The sequence below is a fragment of the Dipodomys merriami genome, unplaced genomic scaffold (genome assembly GCF_024711535.1).
Source record: "Dipodomys merriami isolate MVZ:Mamm:240054 unplaced genomic scaffold, mDipMer1.0.p SCAF_2, whole genome shotgun sequence".
Lineage (NCBI taxonomy): Eukaryota > Metazoa > Chordata > Mammalia > Rodentia > Heteromyidae > Dipodomys > Dipodomys merriami.
The window spans coordinates 66,450,787-66,469,154 of record NW_027203381.1 but is presented as its reverse complement, the minus strand read 5'-3'; the positions used below and the strand labels follow the sequence as shown (position 1 = coordinate 66,469,154).

At 38.4% G+C, this 18,368-nt stretch overlaps 1 protein-coding gene across 8 annotated transcripts in view; it reads left to right on the top strand.

Annotated features, from left to right (window-relative positions):
• Nucleotides 1–18,368, top strand: part of Atp13a4 (ATPase 13A4) — a 125,898-nt gene that overhangs the window by 18,650 nt on the left and 88,880 nt on the right. For 5 of the 8 annotated variants that reach the window (XM_070029847.1, XM_070029848.1, XM_070029853.1 and 2 more), the window contains one exon: nucleotides 16,647–16,820. In XM_070029847.1, coding sequence (XP_069885948.1) covers nucleotides 16,647–16,820 — 174 coding nt within the window. Of the gene's footprint in view, nucleotides 1–4,416; nucleotides 4,505–16,646; nucleotides 16,825–18,368 lie in introns of those variants that run through there. The other 3 variants (XM_070029850.1, XM_070029852.1, XM_070029854.1) reach the window with 3 other exon arrangements.

Here is an 18,368-nt window from a genome sequence, read left to right as displayed (position 1 = left end):
TTATTTCAACATTGTTATGTAAAGGTAAACATAAAGTATATCACTTTTGAAATTTTTGAGCTTTGTAAATCAGCTTCTCTGTCTGATCTAGGTTGTTGTGTGTATGAAGTTTAGTTTTTAAATTGCTGAATAATGGTTCCAGAGCCATTCACTCATTGAAGGATGTGTAGTTGTTACTGGGTGAAACTCGTAGAAATTTTTTCCTTATCAGTAGATTTTTTTCTTCCTCTTCTCCAAAGACTTTTTCATGATGACATTTAGTTTTTTTTTATGGTAGTGTTTTTGGTACTTTTTGAGTTAACAATGCTTTTGAGTTTAAGAATTATTTAGTTAGCTTTAGTATGGTCTTGTTTGTGATCATTTGGGTAAATGCCCAAAAGTGGGATTGCTGGGTCATAGGGGAGCTCTATGTGGAGTCTTCTGAGGAACCTCCATACTACTTTCCAAAGTGGTTGCAGCATTATTTACCATAGCTAAAATATGGAACCAACCCAGATGCCCCTCAGTAGATGAATGGATCAAGAAAATGTGGTATATTTACACAATGGAATTCTATGCCTCCATCAGAAAGAATTACATTGCCTCATTTGTTAGGAAATGGAAAGACTTGGAAAAAATTATATTAAGTGAAGTAAGCCAGGCCCAAAGAAATATAGTCCCATGGTTTCCTTTATTTGCAATAACTAGTATATGTCTGAGACAAACAGAAACTGTCAGACAAGTTGATGTTAGGCGAAATGAACCCCAAGATAAGGATTCAAATGTTTTTTTTTTCTTGCGATTGTTTCCAACATATTTATAGGATGATTTCTTTGTTGCTTTGTATGTACCTCCTCCAGGGTAGAGCCCCTGCTTTCACTGTATTTGATGCTGATATAATTTGTGGAGGGGAAGGGAAAAACAAACTGTTTAAATAGGGTTACAGGTGTACCCATTACAAAAATGAGATGTACAAGATGTTATGTCGAAAAATGAACTTTACAACTTTGGCGGGGTGGGTGGTGGTGGTAGTGGTGGTATGGGGTGTGGGGGTGAGGGGTGGAGAGGGGAAGGGATGGTATGGGGAAACAAAGGAGGAGGTAACAATGCTTGATAAGAAATGTACTCACTATCTTGCCCATGTAATTGTAACCCCTCTGTATGGTATTTTCACAATAATAATAAAAATAGAATTATTTAGTTAGCCATAGGCTCTGATTTTCTCCAATGTTTTTTCTTAGGGTTTTATATTAAAGGATGTGGGCCTCTAGAAGTTGATTTTTGTGTAAGATGGGTAAAACTAGGTGTGTTTTCTTCTTATTATTTTTTTTTGTGTGTGTGCCAGCCCTGCGGCTTGAACTCAGGGCCTGATCACTGTTCCTTAGCTTTTTTGCTCAAGGTTAGTGTTGTACCATTAGAGCCACAGCTCCATGTCTGGCTTTTTTGGGTTGTTAATTGGAAATAAGAATCTCACAGACTTTCCTGCCCAGGTTAACTTCAAATTATGATCTTCATATCTCAGCTTCCTGAGTAGCTAGTATTGCAGGTGTGAGTCACTGGTACCTGGCTTTTGTGTATCTGTCTATCTACCTGTCTGTCTGTCTCCATATCGATCTATGCCTATTTATATATCTAATATTTTCTGTCCCTTTCTATTATATAATAGAATATGTTATATATAATATTTATATATAAATATATAGAGATATATTCTATTATATATAATATTTATATATTTATATATAATAGAATTTTAGAGATCATATATTCTGTTATATAAATATTTATATATTTATATATAATAGGATATATATATAAAATCTCTGTTACAAACACTTGTAAAGATGACTATGTCTTCTTGTTAAATTAAACCTTTTATAATTATATAGAGTCTCTCTCTGTTTCAAGTAATTTACTTTGAAGTCTAATTATTTGACTATAGCTACTCTTGTCTTCTTATTTTGGCTAAGTTTACTTGTTCCATATTTTACATTAATTTCAACTTTCTTATGTTATTATGGTTGAAGTTTCTTATGGACCTCATATTTATGCACATTGATGAGCTCTGTAACTTAATTGATATGTTTATCTTATTTATATTTACTGTAATTATTAATCTGTTAGAATTCATGTCTACCTTTTTTGTTACCTGTTTGTTCTGTTTTCCTGTTCCTGTATTCTTGCAAGTTACCTGAAAATCTCTCAGAATTTGATTTGGATTTATGTATAAAGTTTTTGAGTATATCTCTCCATTGTTATTTTAGTGGTTGCTCTAAATATTACATTATATACACCTACCTTACAGTTTACTGGTATTATCTATAAAGAAACTTATGGATATTTCTAAGGTCTTCATAAATTTTGTATCTGCTTTCCTGCAGCATGTACCACTATATGAAGGATCTAACTAGTTTGTACAAGAATGTTCTTGAAACTCTCCTTTGGCCAGCTTTCATGGCTTGCCAAAGTTGTTGACCAATTTAGCAGGTAAAAATGACAGCTTTTTTTTTTATTTCTCCTCCAGACTTATTCAAAATCATTCAAATTCTGGTGAAATTCATCTTATTAAGGTCCTGTTACCTCTAAGTTCCTATAGCAGGTGCTTGAAGCAAATCAAAGATGATAGACACATATTCTTGTCAAGGAAGTAAAATTTAAATACCACAGTAGCATTTTACAGAAAACATTATTTCATTTTCCACCTGTCCAAATAAGAGAGTATCCTTTGCTGAATCAATTGGAAACTCCCAAATGATATTGTGATATGAAACAGTTGAAATACTGAGGTGGAGATGCTCTACTCCCCTGGCCATATCTTTTGGAATTTAGGGTGGTGATCCCAGAATCTTCATTTTAATAGTGCTCAAATGATTTTGATGTCTATGGTTGGTAGTCACATCTTGAGGCCCATGATACAGCTTGTATATCTTGGAGATGGGAGCTGTATGACCCTTGTAGAAAGAATAATTTCCTCCTGGGGCAGAAAACTCATTATCTAATTGGGAATAAAGCTATTTCAAGAGTTTCCAGTGATTATTTTGAGTGGAAGAGTTTAACTCTTTTGATTGATTATTTTTTTAAGTATAGGTAAATATATGACAATTACATTTGGACTACATTTAGATACGCTTTTAATTCCTCTTGATATATCTTTCAGCAAAGATCTTTATGCCATCCATCTCTGTCAGTTTTACATTAACAGCCAAACCATGTAGAAGGACATTCAATGAGTTTCTGTGGGCTGGATGTTATGCAGATATAAAACATGTAATTCTTTATTCCTCCTCAAGAAGCAATGAGAAAAGCATACCTTTTATTCTACTGATTCAAAGTTTACATGCTTTAAGGTAAATTGATGAAACCATTATGGAAAACAGTACAGAGGTTCCTCAAACTACTCAAACTCTTGTATGACCCAAACCTACTCCTGTATATGTATTCAAAGAAAGTGAAATCAGTTTGTCAAAGGAACTTCTGCACTCCTGTGTTTATTTAAGCACTGTTCACAATAACCAATAAATGGAAACAAGCTAACTGTTCATCAATTGGTCAGTGGGTATGCATATAGTAGAACACTATCCATTCAGAAAAAGAATGACATGTAATCAATTTTCATAATACAGATGGAACTGAAAATAATTACATTTTGTCAAATAAGCCAGACACAGATAAGTAAATACTACACATTCTTACTCATATGTGTAAATTTAACAGAGAATAGAATAGAGGTTGCTAAATGTTGTGGGTGAGGGAGTATAGAGAAATGTTAGTTAATAGAAAACTAGGAGTATTAAGTTCTACTCTTATATAGGAAAGTAGAATGACTAGACTTAACAATAATTGTATATTTCAAAATAGATGAAGGATCTTAAGAATATCCAACACAAAAGATAAATATTTTAGATAACACATATGCTAATTACTCTGATTTGATCTTTGCACATTGAACACATGTCAACTTATCACACTGTACCCCACTAATATGTACAACCATTGGTAATCTAGATAAATGTTGCCAACATGATTTCCTTCCTTCCTTCCTTCCTTCCTTCCTTCCTTCCTTCCTTCCTTTCTTCCTTCCTTCCTTCCTTCCTTCCTTCCTTCTTTCCAGAGCTTGGTAGGCTCATGTTGATAACAGCATGTACAGTTGCTGAGAGAACATCAGTAAAGCTACAGTTTGCCACTTTAGTGAAAAACGACATTTACAAAGAATCTTGATGATGGAATAGGAGTTCACTAGAAGGCCCAGATAAGGAGTAGGGCATTCTCAGTGCCAAGGTACTGAGATGTGAAGAACAAAGCACATTCCATTAGAACTGAATGCAGTTTGGCAAAGCTGGTGGGCAGGGCGCACGTGGGGAGGGGAGGACAGAGAGAAGAGACTGTAAAGATAATGTGAGGGAGATTAGAAGGAACGTTGTGCATCTTCCAGGATGTGATCTGTTTGCCCAGTTTTCTGGATATTGACACTGTGAGTCTCACATCCTGGGCAAGCTGGGATGATGAGTAGTAGGAAAACGAAATGGTAAGTGTTTTTCAGATTTCTCTGTAGCTATCTGGATAGCCACAGCAGAGATGCATCCAGGTTTAGTGTGTGTGTGTGTGTGTGTGTGTGTGTGTGTGTGTGTGTGTGTGTGTGTGTGTGTGTGTGTGTGTAAATCTGGAAAGAGCACAGGTTGAAGTAATAAAGCAGTGGTATTAGAAATGGCAAAAAGGAAACCAGTTTGAGAAATTGTCTCTTAGACAATCAGTAGACTTTGTACCAATTAGATGTTTGGGGAATGAGGAACAGAGTCCTAAAGGAAGTTTCCAGGTTTTTGGGTCATTCAACTGTGGGGGGGGGTGAAGGAGAGAGAGGGAAAGAGAGGGGGAGAGAGAGGAAGAAGGGGAGAGGGGGAGGGAGGAGAAGAGGAGAGGGGGAGAGAAAGAGGGAGAGGGAGGGAGAGAGGGGGAGAGAGAGAGAGAGGGAGAGAGAGACAGGGAGGAAGGGGAGGGGAGGAGGAGGGAGAGAGAGGAGGTAATAGATTTATTCTGATTGAGGAGATGACAAAAAATGGTGAGTAATTATAGGAACATATTTATATTAGAAGTAGCTTTATCCAAAAGGACTCTAATTAACTCAGAGAAGGAGGAGGATGTTGTGTTGTTGTGAGTCCAAGAAAAGCAAGACTACCAAATGCTGCATCAGGGGTAGCCCTGAGACTTTTAAGAATGTTGAGATATTCATCTCTCCATCTTCTTATCAGACTTACCCACTTCTCTGATGTTTGCAAACATGATCATTCTCTACCGTGTCACTATATGAAAATATTTAAAAGAAATGTGCTAAGTAAATTCTTTCATTTGGTTTGGAGTCAACCTTAAGTCGACATAAAATTAAAGAAGTGGCATTGATTAAGATGCATTGTGAGGGAACTGAAAGCCCTTTGAACAACTATTTAAAAATAATAAACTATTTAAAGATTAAAAATGCCACCTACTTTAAATAATCAGAACATAAAGTGACAAAGCAAAGAAGAGCCAAACATTTTGTTTACTGTTTTCCCATGGGATAAATAAAAGTATTTCTCCATGAATACACAAACAAAAATGTGAACATGAAAGCAACTGGAAATTGGGTCACTCTTGTGTTGTCTTTGTGTAATATCTGGACTCTGTGGGAGAGTAGCTACTATTTAGGGTATAAACTTTTGTAGCAGACTGGGCTTTCATTAAATCAGTACCACAAATTAGGGAAACAGTTGGATTTTTTTTAAAGAAAAGAATTAAGTGGTTATACAAAGAGGTTACAAATTCTAGAAGCCAGGTTATGAGTACAATGCATCTTGTTCAATGCTACAACTTTCATTATTCTCTCATTTTTTTCCTGTTCCCAACTCCACCTTCAAGTCACGCAGTTCATTTTTTAGCATAATGTACATTGAATATAATGACTACATGTGCTCACCTTCCCTTCCTTCCTCCCCCCTCCCCCCCCCCCGCGCTACCTGGGCCTTCCCACTTTGCCTTTCCCCACAAGTGTTTTCACTTCCTGGTATTCATTTTTAAGCAGTTCATTAGTTATTCAGACGAGTTATGCCTTTGGACCCCCTCCCCTAAGTATACTATTCTTTAGTCAGTTTGTGTGTGTATATATGCATAAATACTGAAACATCTGGATTTAAGGAGCCTTGCAAGTACTATCGCAATCATATTAAGAGTGTCTGATACTTTCTTCTTTTCTTTTATTGTGAAATATGTCAACATTATATATTATATAAATTTTGCACATACTAATATATGGCCCACTTACACAAAAGTGTATAGGATATATCCAGCTTAATGGTAATTATAAAGTGAACACTCATTACTGTCGAGCTAGTTTGTACAAAAGCAGTTGCTGTAGATATTAGTTGGTCCATGAGAATATATATTATCAGATGAAGTAAATATTCAGTGACTTGGAAATAATGCATCATCGAATAGAAGATTGTGAAATATATCATAGTACAGTTTTATTTTGATAAAACTGAGAGCATAATATGCAAAAATTGTTAATTATGATATAGCTGGGCTTTGAGAATGTGACCTTTTTATTGGATTCTTATTTTCTAACCCTTAAGATGTCCTTGTATCTCTTCAATAATAACAAAAGAGTTGAATGATCCTGATATCAGGGTCGTTCTATTTATCTGGCCCAGCATCTAATGTTTTAAATTATTGATTTAATGTTTAATGTTTTATTTAATGTTTTAAATTATCCTATTTCAGGTTAGTAGGCTCTTTCAAAAAAAGAAGAGATTCTGATTTTCCTTATTATGCAATAGTCTCCTAAGTATTTCCCCATTGTTACCAATTATTTATTTTCTCTTTCACCTTTTCTAATTCTATGACTTGCCATTTCTTTTGCACATAAATGTGTCAAAATATGAATAAGCAATTCAATAGTAAGTCAGAACCCATATGGTCATTGTCTAAGATAGAAAACAGAATAGCTCTAGCATTTCAGAAGTTTCCCTAAGGCCTCCTTAACTATCACCCATCCCTGTGACTCTCCTCCAATCTGGAGATTAACTTCTTATACGACTTCCGTTGCCTTTTTAGAAATAAATTTCTAACTATGTATGCACCCCTAGACAATATTTTTAAAATTTATATAATGAAAATCATATTATATTCTTTCTTATTTTGCTTATTCTGTTTATGCAACTGATATTATTGCATAAAAATGAGCTTACTTATTTATTATGGCAGAAAAAGTTACTGTGAGACTTAACTATAAAAGTCAGATTTGTTGTTGATGGATTTTTAGGATTGTATCCAGCTTTGAACTTTTCTCATTTGCATATTCTGGTACACATGCAGAATGTCTCTGTAGAGAAAACACCTGGAGTGAAATTATTGGGTTACATCTATGGCAAATCTTCAACTTAGCATCAGATAGATATCAGTCTGCTTTCAAAAAATGGGTTGTTTTGAGATGGGTCTAGGTTGGTTTCAAACTCTTGGATTCACGTGATCTTTCTTCTTCAGCTTGAGAATACAGGCATAAACCACTTTACCTGGTCCAAAATGGGTCTGTCTATTGCACAAAAAGTGGGCTGTTTGGATAAAGTGACAGTCTAAGATGCTCATGTGTCAGTGCTTTCAAATATTGGTCTGTGGGGCAGGGAGGGTGGCTCAGTGGTAGAGCGCTTGCCTTGAATGCTTGAGGCCCTGGGTTCAATTCCTCAGTACCACATAAGCAAAAAGAAAAATGCTGGAAATGGCGCTGTGGCTCAAGTGGTAGAGCACTAGCCTTGAGCTGAAGAGCTGAGGGACAGCGCCCAGGCCCAGAGTTCAAGGCCCCATGACCGGACCCCCCAAAAAAATATTGGTGTGTTCCCCCCTCCCCGCACTCCATTTCTGGGGCAAAATATGTGGGTTTTTTTCTCTTTCTGACATCAACTAATTCTCTAGATCTCAAATGGATGCTCTATAATTCAATTAAAAATTCTGCTATTAACTAACCAAAGTTAATGTCAGATCCACAGGCTCTACATGCTCAGAGGCTGGTCTCATGCATTAGATCTCCAGGTTTTATATACTTTTGTTTGAGTCGTCACTAAGTTGAGTGATTTCCAAACTCTTTCAAGTTCAATGATATGTTAGAATGACTCACAAAACTATTCAAGACATTCAACTTACTATAAAAGATAACCATGGGAGGCCAGATGATGAGGTCCATAAGGTGAGGTGAAGCTGGGGTGTGATACTCTCCTGGCTTCTGGATACTAGGGTCAATTCTAAAGCTCTCTGATCCTATCATTTAGAGGTTCTCATGGATATTCTATTATACAGGTAAAACTGTTTTTGAATGCAGGCTAACTTCTCTCCCCTCACTAAAGGAGCACAGTAGCCCCCCCCCCCCCATCCTAAAGCTATCCAGAGGCCCAGGAGAAACCTTAGGGTTTCATGAAATCTATGTTCACTTTTTAAGACAAATCCAGGTATGGTTTAAAAGGTCTCAATAGAATGAACAAAACGTCTTTAAATTCTCGAGCAGATTCAAAGAGCTTTACTAGTTTTGTGTCAGCAATCAGGAGCAAAGACCAACTCTAGTCCTCATTATACCAAACATATCTCCAGCAAGAGAAGTTTCACAGTAGAGCCTAGAAAATACCTCTTGCCCAAGTTTACTAAGACTCAGAGATTAGCATACTGTCTACAGAAATCGCTGTCTAGCTGGGTGGAGTTCGCTTGGCCCATTTCTTCTCACTTTGCAGTTTGATGCTTGGGAAAACCTGTTTAAGGAACTTTAAGAACTTGTCTGGGCAGCACATCCATTAGCAAATATAAACAATCAGCAAGTGTTCAAGCACTGCCCTTTGTGACACTGCAGATGAGAATAATATCAGAGAAGTGAGGAGGAGGGAAGACCTGTATGAGGGATAGGCTTGTTGGGTGGAAAGAGTTTTCATTAGGAAGGCCTTGGCTTTGATATCTGCCAGTTGGGTGGCTCTTGGTATGTACTCTGACCTCCTTGAACCTTATCTTCCTTGTTCTGACCCATGGCTGAATTATCTTCTTTATAGGGTTATGAGTATTAAAACCACACATGGGAAAATATGTGGTTAGAGCAATGGGAACAAAGTAAGAAGTCATTGCAGACAGGAACTGTGTGTTTTCATGGCCTTCAGTCCAAGTTTGGGTGGACAATTATTCAGAGTAGGTGTTACCATCTTGTCTCCTGCCAAAGGGTGGAATGGGTAGCTTTTAACCAGCCTACTGGTGTAACCAGGATTTCCATAGCTCAGGCTGACAACATGCTGGCTAAGGAAAGGATATGAAACTTTGATTAGTCAAAAGATCTCAAAGTCCCAAGGAGAACTGTCTTGCCTACATCTATCATCAGACCTGCTCTGCTAGAGCGGACATGGGCAGTAAGTTCTGTCCCTATTAGCTCTGGGAATGTTCATTTCAGGGCAGCCCTGAAAGGTCCACCTATGGCTGAGGTGTGACTGGATTGTCACACTATACTACATGAGCCTCTTGTTGAAGTGACATTTTGGCCTTTACCATTCTCCTTGTTTCTAGACTCAGCAAGAGTGCCTTCTACTCGAGGTCGGCTTTCTCCTACTCTTTTTTTTTTCCTCCCAATTATTGAAATGTCTACAGTTTCTTTCCAAGTAAATTTTAAGAAGCAATTTTCCTGGAAGGCTTTTGCTAATTATCATCTCAGTAGGACCTCTTCACCATTTGAAACTAATTTTTTCCTCTGTGCTTTTTTTGTATGGCACTTAATGTTTTTCTGTCCTGAATTATAGTTATTTTAAATTCATCATCTTCCTGTTAGTACTTGGAGAATGATAAATTTATCTTACCTCACCCTGGGCCTTAGACATAGGTGATTTTTTTCTCATCCTTTTTTTTATTGTCTTTAATAGTACAATGAATCTTAATCAATGTTACTCCTTCCATTGTTCTTCTCCATCTCTCCTGACCCCAATTATCCCCTAAAATGACCTATTTCTATCAGACATTGAATATTATGATGGCATTTACCCATCCTTCTTCTCTTTGTTCATCTCTCCACTCTGGTAGCCCTCTCCCTCATGACAATACATATTTCGTCTTCTAAGTACTTATTTTGTCAAATTTAGTTTGTTGTTTCAAGGAGTGACACCATTGCAAACCTGAATGAAAACAGAGGTATTGTGAAGACTTTAGGCTGGGGATTACAGCACTGGAACATTTTTTTAAATGATCATTTCTTCCTTTCAAAAGTCTGACACTTGGTACAGATGTTGCCTACTGTTTCTCACGGAAATCACACGAGGTAGAGTTGTGGCAAGAGCAAAAGAGAGTCAGTGACCAGAGAAGTGACATTCCAAAGCTGGGAATGGGGAGAAGTGAAGTGACATTCCAAATTGGGAAATGGAATTGGGTTAAGTGACATTGCAGCTATCTGCCACTAGGAATAGTGGCATTCAGGCCATTTGGCTCCTAAGGATCCAGGCCTCCTTATGTCATCCCATCAACACTGATTGATGATAGAAAGTAGACTCAGCTGTGAGGGAGTTACTGTTAGAGATTATTTTTTATTGTTAATATTTTTTCCTGTAAAGTAACATACAAGACTGGGAAATTAGCAAGGTCTGCACAATAGTAATTGGGAATTCACCAGAAAAGCCAGAACAGAAGCCCGAATGACAGATGCACTCTCTTCTCTTTCTTTCTCCCTTTCCGTTTTCCCTTTTTTCTCTCTTTCTCTTCTCTCTCTTTCCTTTTTTTCCTCTTTCTTTTATCTTTTTCTCTGTCTTTCTTTCTTTCCTTCCCTCCTTCTTTCCTTTCTGGATACAGAGTCTCCCTTTGTAGCTCAGACAGGACTTAAACTCAAACTTCCTGTTTTAGCCTTGTCAGTCTGGGAGGCCTTGACCACCATGACCAGCTGTGTTTAACTAGATGATTTGTCATTCCTTCTCTTCATCTTCTCAGGGGGACAGGACACTATTTTCATAATTCTTGATTTATTTTAAAAGAAAAGTAGAAAACATAATTTTTAATGTGAAAATAAAAACGGAGAGCTGAAATAAATTGTGAAGAACTACTTACAGGAAACCTCTTTGCAACCCAAACCTATTCCTTGTGAAACTCCACATTTCTAAATTAGGTTATTCAGGATAAGGATTTCCTTCCTTAATTTCAACATCAAATTAACTTAGGATCTTATGAGGCTATCTTTTTTACTAAAGAATGGCAAACAAACTACTAAAAGCAGAAATTAAGGAAAGAGAGGGAGGAGCAAGGGGGGAAACTATCTTTATTTAACATTCGATATAAGGCATCCAAATTAATAAGAAAACAGAGATTATCTCCAGGGAGATTAACTTTTAAAATTGAATCTTTTGTGGAGTTCAGTATCTCAAACCTGTATTCCTAGCTAATTGGTAGACAGAGGTGGGGGTTTGGGGTTCAAGATCAGCTTGGGCATAGAAGTGTAGAGACTCCATTTCAACCAATGGCTAGGTGTAGTAGCAAAGCCTGTACTCTCAGCAACGTGAAGCAGCACAGGTAGGAGTATCATAGTGAAGGATGAAGTAAAATCCTACCTCAAAGATAACCAGTGTAAAGGCGAAAGATTTATTCGATCTGAAGAGAAACCGGAGTATAGTTGTGGAGATGGGAGGGAAGGGATGGTAGGGGAAAAGCAATGCTTGATAACAAATGTACTCATTACTTTGCTCATGTGTAACCTTGTAACTCCTCTGCACAGTATTTTCATAATAAAAAACTTATTTAAAAAACAAATAAAAAAAGATAACCAGTGTAGCCAGGTTCTGATGGCTCAGGCCTATAATCCTAGTTACTCAGGAGGATGAGGTCTGAGGATCATGGTTCAAAGTCAGCTCCAGCAGGAAAGTTCATGAGACTTTTATCTCCAATAAATTACCAAAAAAGCTGGAAGTGGCACTGTGGCTCAAGTGGTAGAATGCTAGTCTTGAGCAATTGAAGCTCACAGATGGCACCCAGGCCCAGAGTTTAGGAGTGGCCAAAAAAAATTTAAAAAAGGCTGGAAATGTGGCTCAAGTGATAGAGCACCCACCTAATAAGCATCATATCCTTCAAAAGAAAAGGAATATTTTTAAATGTTTAATGAAACTTTGTAGAGAAATCCAACCTTGTCTCAAGGAGACTAAATGACTGCTAGGACAACAGGATTGGAATACAATTTGATTGACAGAACGGATGTGTTTAATGAAGGCACAGATGGCCAGAGAAGATACCAGAGCCTAATAGGGCTTCTCTAGCAGCATAGTCACAATGTGCAGCTGATGCTCTTGAGGGCAGGATAGTGCTTAACATAGCCCATATATGTATCTGGTCAGGCTTTCAGGTTTTTTTGAGATATGCTGACCTTGAATCTTCCCTAGAGAGATGGTTCTGCTGGCAATCTGTGTCCAGAAGGCTGAGCGATGATCACAGGATGGGGTGGGCCCACACATAATGACACCCTAGGCAGCTTTATTGGGGGCAGCCATTGCCCTGCTCCAGTTGTCACTCTTGCTTGCATTTCTGTGTTCTGCTGTCTATACACTTCTGTATTCCAAACTGCTTATTTGTATTAGATCCTAAGTTAAAATACTGAGAATAAGCCAAGTGCTGGTGGCTCATACCTGTAATCCTAGCTACTCAGGAGGCTGAGATTGATGTTTGAAGCCAGGATAGATGGAAAAGGTAGAAGTGGAGGCATTCTTCAAGTGGTATAGTACCAACCTTAAATAAAAAAATGGTGAGAGCACAAGGCTGAGAGTTCAAGCCCCAGTACCAAACACCTGTGTACACACACGCATGCACACACACATTCCAATAAACTCTGAAAGATCAGCTTGACTGGCCCACTAGATGAACCCTCTGGAGCAGCATCTCTCCTGAATCTATGAAGTAGTATATATGTGTCCTGGTGTGTTCTTCTGAGGGCTGATTCTGACCCTCTGTTGACCTTATTGATGGGAGAGGTTTCAACTATAGCTTTGGGTAGTACACAGTTTGGTTTCTTGAGTTTAGGGGGCACTATAAGAGAGATGCCTAGATACCTGGGAGCCAGAAGTGAAGCTTGTTAGGGAGGCATAGAACTTAGATACCCAGGGTCAGAAGAAGAAGAATGTGAGGATAAGGAAGGATAGAGGGATACTGTGCTTTTCAGGAATGTACCTGGTCTGCCAGGAATGTTCCTATTTGTGTATTATTTCTTTGACATTTTTCTAATGCTCTCTCTTTTGGCTTATTGATCCTTTTTCCGCCCTGGGAAGTCAGCGTGGGGAGAGTGCAGGGTAGCAGGAGAGTTACCAACAGCATACTCAGAAGAGATGCAAGGCACTCTGTCAATGTAGAAAGTAATTGCTACCCCATGATAATAATGGCCCCATGCTAATTTTTACAATTTAAACCCAGTATCTGTTAATAGTCCCTGTGATGCAACTCACTTCAACTCAGTACAATTTCACTCAGCTCAATAAGCAATAATTGAGCTCTCCTTGTGAACATTTTCTCCCCATCCTTTGTACAGAAAATTTAGCAATGTGTCATGGGTCATGAGCCAGTAAGTGGAATTGTATTATAGAGTAGGAAGCTTTCAGAGTGGCACTGTGGGCTAACAGGGAGGCTTTGATTATTTGCCTGGGTACTCTGGTTTTCTGTTATTCTATTATTATTACTATTATTATTGTTGTTGTTGTTGCTACTACTACTATTTGTGCTGATCCTGGGGCTTGAACTCAAGACCTGGGCACTGTCTCTGAGCTTTTTTGCTCAAGACGAGTGCTACTACTTAAACTACAGCTCTACTTATAGTTGTTTTAGTGGTTAACTGGTGATAAGAGTCTCATGGACTTTCTTGCCTGGGCTGCCTTTGAACTGCAGTCCTTTGATCTCAACCTTCTGAGTAGTTAGGATTGCAGTCCTGAGCCATTGGCACCTACCTTTAGTGTTATTATTAATAGAGCCTCATTCAGATGACTTTTTATTCACTTTCCTGTATAACCTTTTCATTGCTTTTTTTGTTTTTATCTTACCTTTTTGTGTTTTTCCTCCTAATTAATGAGCTTCTGTAGGTTAGAGACACTGTCTTATTTATCTTTGTTTTTGGCATATACCTGTTATTTGGCTGATACATTGTTTTTTATTTTATATTTTTGTGCTGGTTGTGGGATTTGAACTCAAGGCCTCACACTTTTGATTGGCTTTTTAAACTCTAGATCCATATTTCCACTTCTGGCTTTTTGCTGGTTCTTTGAAGATAAGAGTCATATGGACTTTCCTGCCTGGACTGGCTTTGAACTACAATCCTCAGATCTCAGCCTCCTGAGTAGCGAGGCTTATAAACATAAGCCATCAGTGCCCAGCTAGTAACACTAAAATTCTGTGTGAATCACAAAGAGTCTAACCAGCGCCAAGCTGGCTGCTACTTTAATAAACATTTATTAAATGAATACGAAATTAAATATAAAATAAAGAAGACACTAAGAGTAGAAATGGCCAGTCCACATGATCTTCCATGTGCTGCAAATGTCTAGACTGGAGGCCTTGTTTTGAGTTACTTATGAACTGTATGTCTTGGGAAAACCTATTTAATTTTCTCAACTAAATGGAATAATATGTGCAAAATAGTTGGCAAAGGACATTTAAGTGCCATGTAAATTTTAGCTGTTAGCATTGTTATCAATAATAGTTACTAAAAATAGCTGTTATTATGTGTAATAATTTCGAACTTAAGCTTACTTAACTGAGTAATGAAGGTAAATAATTCCTGCCTACTTTATCTTGAGAATAAGCATGAAGAAACTTTGGAAATTACAGAGGGCTCTTGTTGCATAGCCCATAACAGAACAGATGATAACAGAGAGGTCAGTGTGATGGAACAGATAGTGCAGGGAGATGAAGATTTCCTGGGGCTTCAGCTGTCTGGTAAGATAAGGAAGGTTTTGTTCTCCTTTCGTATTGGCAATTGAATTCAGGGTCTTGTGCTTGTCAGGCAGGTGCTCTACCACTTGAGCCATACCTATTTGCATTAGTTGTTTTCAAGGCAAGGTCTTCTTTTTCTCCTCTGGGCTAGCCTGGGATTTGATCTTTCTATTTCTGCTACCTTGTATTGCTGGAATGACAGGTATGTACCACTGAGCCCAGAGCCGTTGCGTTTCCCCAATAGCTCAGATAACACATACACTACCATGCCCAGCCACTGAGATAAAGTCTCTTATTTTTGCCTAGGCCGACCTTGAACTGCAATCCCTTGATCTCTGCCTTCTAAGTAGTTTGGATGACAGGATTAAGCCACCAGGCTCAGTTCAATAAGGAACCTTTTAACTATGTTTGTAAAAAGTGATAAAATGATGAGGTTAGGGAGGTGAACTATGCCAAGATATAGCAACACTGCAAAGCACATGGGAAAAGATGATGGATGAACTCAGGACATATAGAAAACTCAGAACTGGGATCTGCTCAGTGTGGGATTAACAGAGCATTGCTGCATTTCAATCTTGGCACTTGAAGAGCAATAGCTTGAGCTTGAGGCAAAAACAAACTCATGCCAGGAAATACATTTCACACGGCAAAGTAAGTCAAGAGCTTGCATTTCTGAGTTAATGTGAGCATTTTATAAAAGTATACCCAGTATAGGCAATGCCTAAGGATGTTATTCACCTCCTGAATGTGCTGACTGTAATAAGATGTGCCTAATAATTACAAATGAGAGCAGCTTTGAGCCAAGGATCACAGAACCTTTTCTGATAATGAAGTCTCTTTATCTTTCCTTCCTTTTCTTCCTCTTCCTTTCTCCCTAGCTATGGGATTTGAACTTAGGGACTTACCCTGCTGCTCAACTTGAGCCGTGCTTTCAGCCCAGCATTTTGCCAGTTATTTTGAAAGATGAAGTCTTTTTTTTTTTTTTTTTTTTTTTGCCTAAGTTGGCTTCATCGTGCATTTCTCTAGAGTTCAACTTCTTGAGTATCTGGGATTACAGGTATGAATCATCACCCCCTGGCTTGATAATGAAGTCTGTATCTGGTAAGAGAGAAGACTGTGGATGCCAAATTTGATGTTCTAATTGTGAATGTAAGATGTAGTCCTAAGTAGGAGCAGAATTATTAACCTTAGCAATTCTTGGATCTAATTGCCAATATACCAGGACCAGAATTTCAAGTCAATGTCAAGGAAATTGTATGAAGTCATAGCAGCAGTATACTCATTTAATCCTGTAAGGTGAGTACTATAACTCCATTTTGTGGATGACAAACTGAGAGATGATGAGGGTCATATATTCAGCAAGTGGCAGCTCCAATGAACCAAAATGCCCCAGGCAGAGAATGAACTTTGTTCTACTCCAAGTATATCAAGAATAATACAGGGATCAAGATGATTGAAAGACTTAACCTGCATCTCTGGGTAGCTGGGCCAATGCCTGGCATAGGATAGCGGATGCTTCTACTGTTGATTACGGGCCTCCTTGCTAGATGGCTCTTTCTTGAAGGTCAGAGACGGTATCTGAAACTTCTTTTTTTAGGGATCTTGCCCCATTCTTTCTGTTCCTTACTCTGCCCTCTCTTCACGCTGCTCATCTATTTATTCTCTGTTTCTATTTCAACACTTAAATTGGCATCTCTTCATTTACTGTTTATTAAATATTTAAAGTCATTTTGATTCTGTTTCAGGAAATATTTGGTTATCGGACTCAAGGCTGCCGTCAAGCTCTCTGCCTGGCTGGATCCATCTTCTCATTTGGAATCCTCTCCCTGGTGTTTTACTGGAGACCGGCTTGGCATGTATGGGCCAACTGTGTCCCGTGTTCTTTGCAGGAAGCAGATGTTGTGTTGCTGAGAACCACAGTAAGTGGTAAAGACCCCAGCTGGGGTCTTTCTCTCTTGGATATTGTATTGGGGAATGGTTGAGGAGGATGCACACATGGCAGGTGACAGGTAGAAGCTCCAGTCTTAGAGGTCTGAGGATCCATCACAGCTTTGCATCTAGAGTCATAGGCTCACATCTGTAGTCCTAGCTATCCAGGAGGTGGAGATCAGAGGAGTGCCATTTAGGAAAGTCCAGCAGAGGCTCTTATCTCCAATTAACCACCAAGAATCCAGAAGTGGAGCTGAGGCGCAACTGGTAGAGAGGCCAGTCAGCCTTGAGCACAAAAGCTAAGGGACAGTGCTGGAGCCTAGTGTCCAAGTCCCAGTATGGGCACAATTTCATTTTTTTAAAGTTTTTTTTAATTGTGAAAATACTGTACAGAGGGGTTACAGTTACATGAGCAAGGTAATGAGTACATTTCTTATCAAGTATTGTTGCCTCCTCCTTTGTTTTCCCCCTACCATCCCTTCCCTCCCACCTCCACAACTACACTCCTCCCCAAAAGTATTTCTGTATGATGTTATTTATTAAGATTTATGTTCACAGAGATGCCTTTAAAAATAGTGGATTTTGGTGGGGGGAAGGAGGAGATGGGAAGGCAGGGATGGGAAGGGGAAACAAAGGAGTAGGCAACAATGCTTGATAAGAAATCTACTCATTACCTTGCTCATGTAATTGTAACCCCTCTGTATGGTATTTTCACAATAAAAAACTTACTAATAAAAATAGTGGATTTTGATAAATGTTAGAACAGAGCATAACTATGTTAATAGCTTAGAAAACTAGAGTAATGTAGTTGAGTCATACTGAGTCATACTTCCAGGCCTGATGTGTTCACAATGACCTCTAAGGGAATGACCTCTGGAGGAAGAGCAACCCTTTGAGAATGATGCTGTCTTCCCTGCTGATTTGAAAGAGCCATAGTTGTTGACAGAGTGTGTTGCATTCTGCAAACATACTTGTCCTTGAGGTTGTTGTCTCTGTCTGCTGCTCCAGGGCTTTGTCATCAGGTGAGGGTCTCTGTACAGTATTTGCTTTCATCCCACGTCCTTGTCGCACTCAGAACTAATGTGTCAAGCACGGTGTATCATTCCTGCAGGACAGTGACAAGGGAAGGACTTCCTAACTCAGCAATCGCTGCCCTCCCAGTTCCTGCAGATGACCCTATTCAATGGAGTGACTGAGAGGCTGATTCCAATATTCATACTGAGAATGAAAAAGGACAGTCTCTTGGAGAACTTCCTTCTGACTGATGTCCTGAGTGTTTCTAACAAGGAATTGGACTAAATGCCTGGAATGACAACCAACTTTGATAAATCAGACTCTGTTAGTAGCTTAACTTCTTTTCATATATAATTACTTTTCTAAATAGACATTTATTTATGCACTTAGAGCCTTATATCTGGCTAAAAATTCCCTAAACAATAAGAACAAAAATAACCAATAACAATAACAAAACTCGGCATTGCAGGTTGGAATAACATACACAGAAATTTGGAATTGGATAAAATTTGTTGACTTGCTCC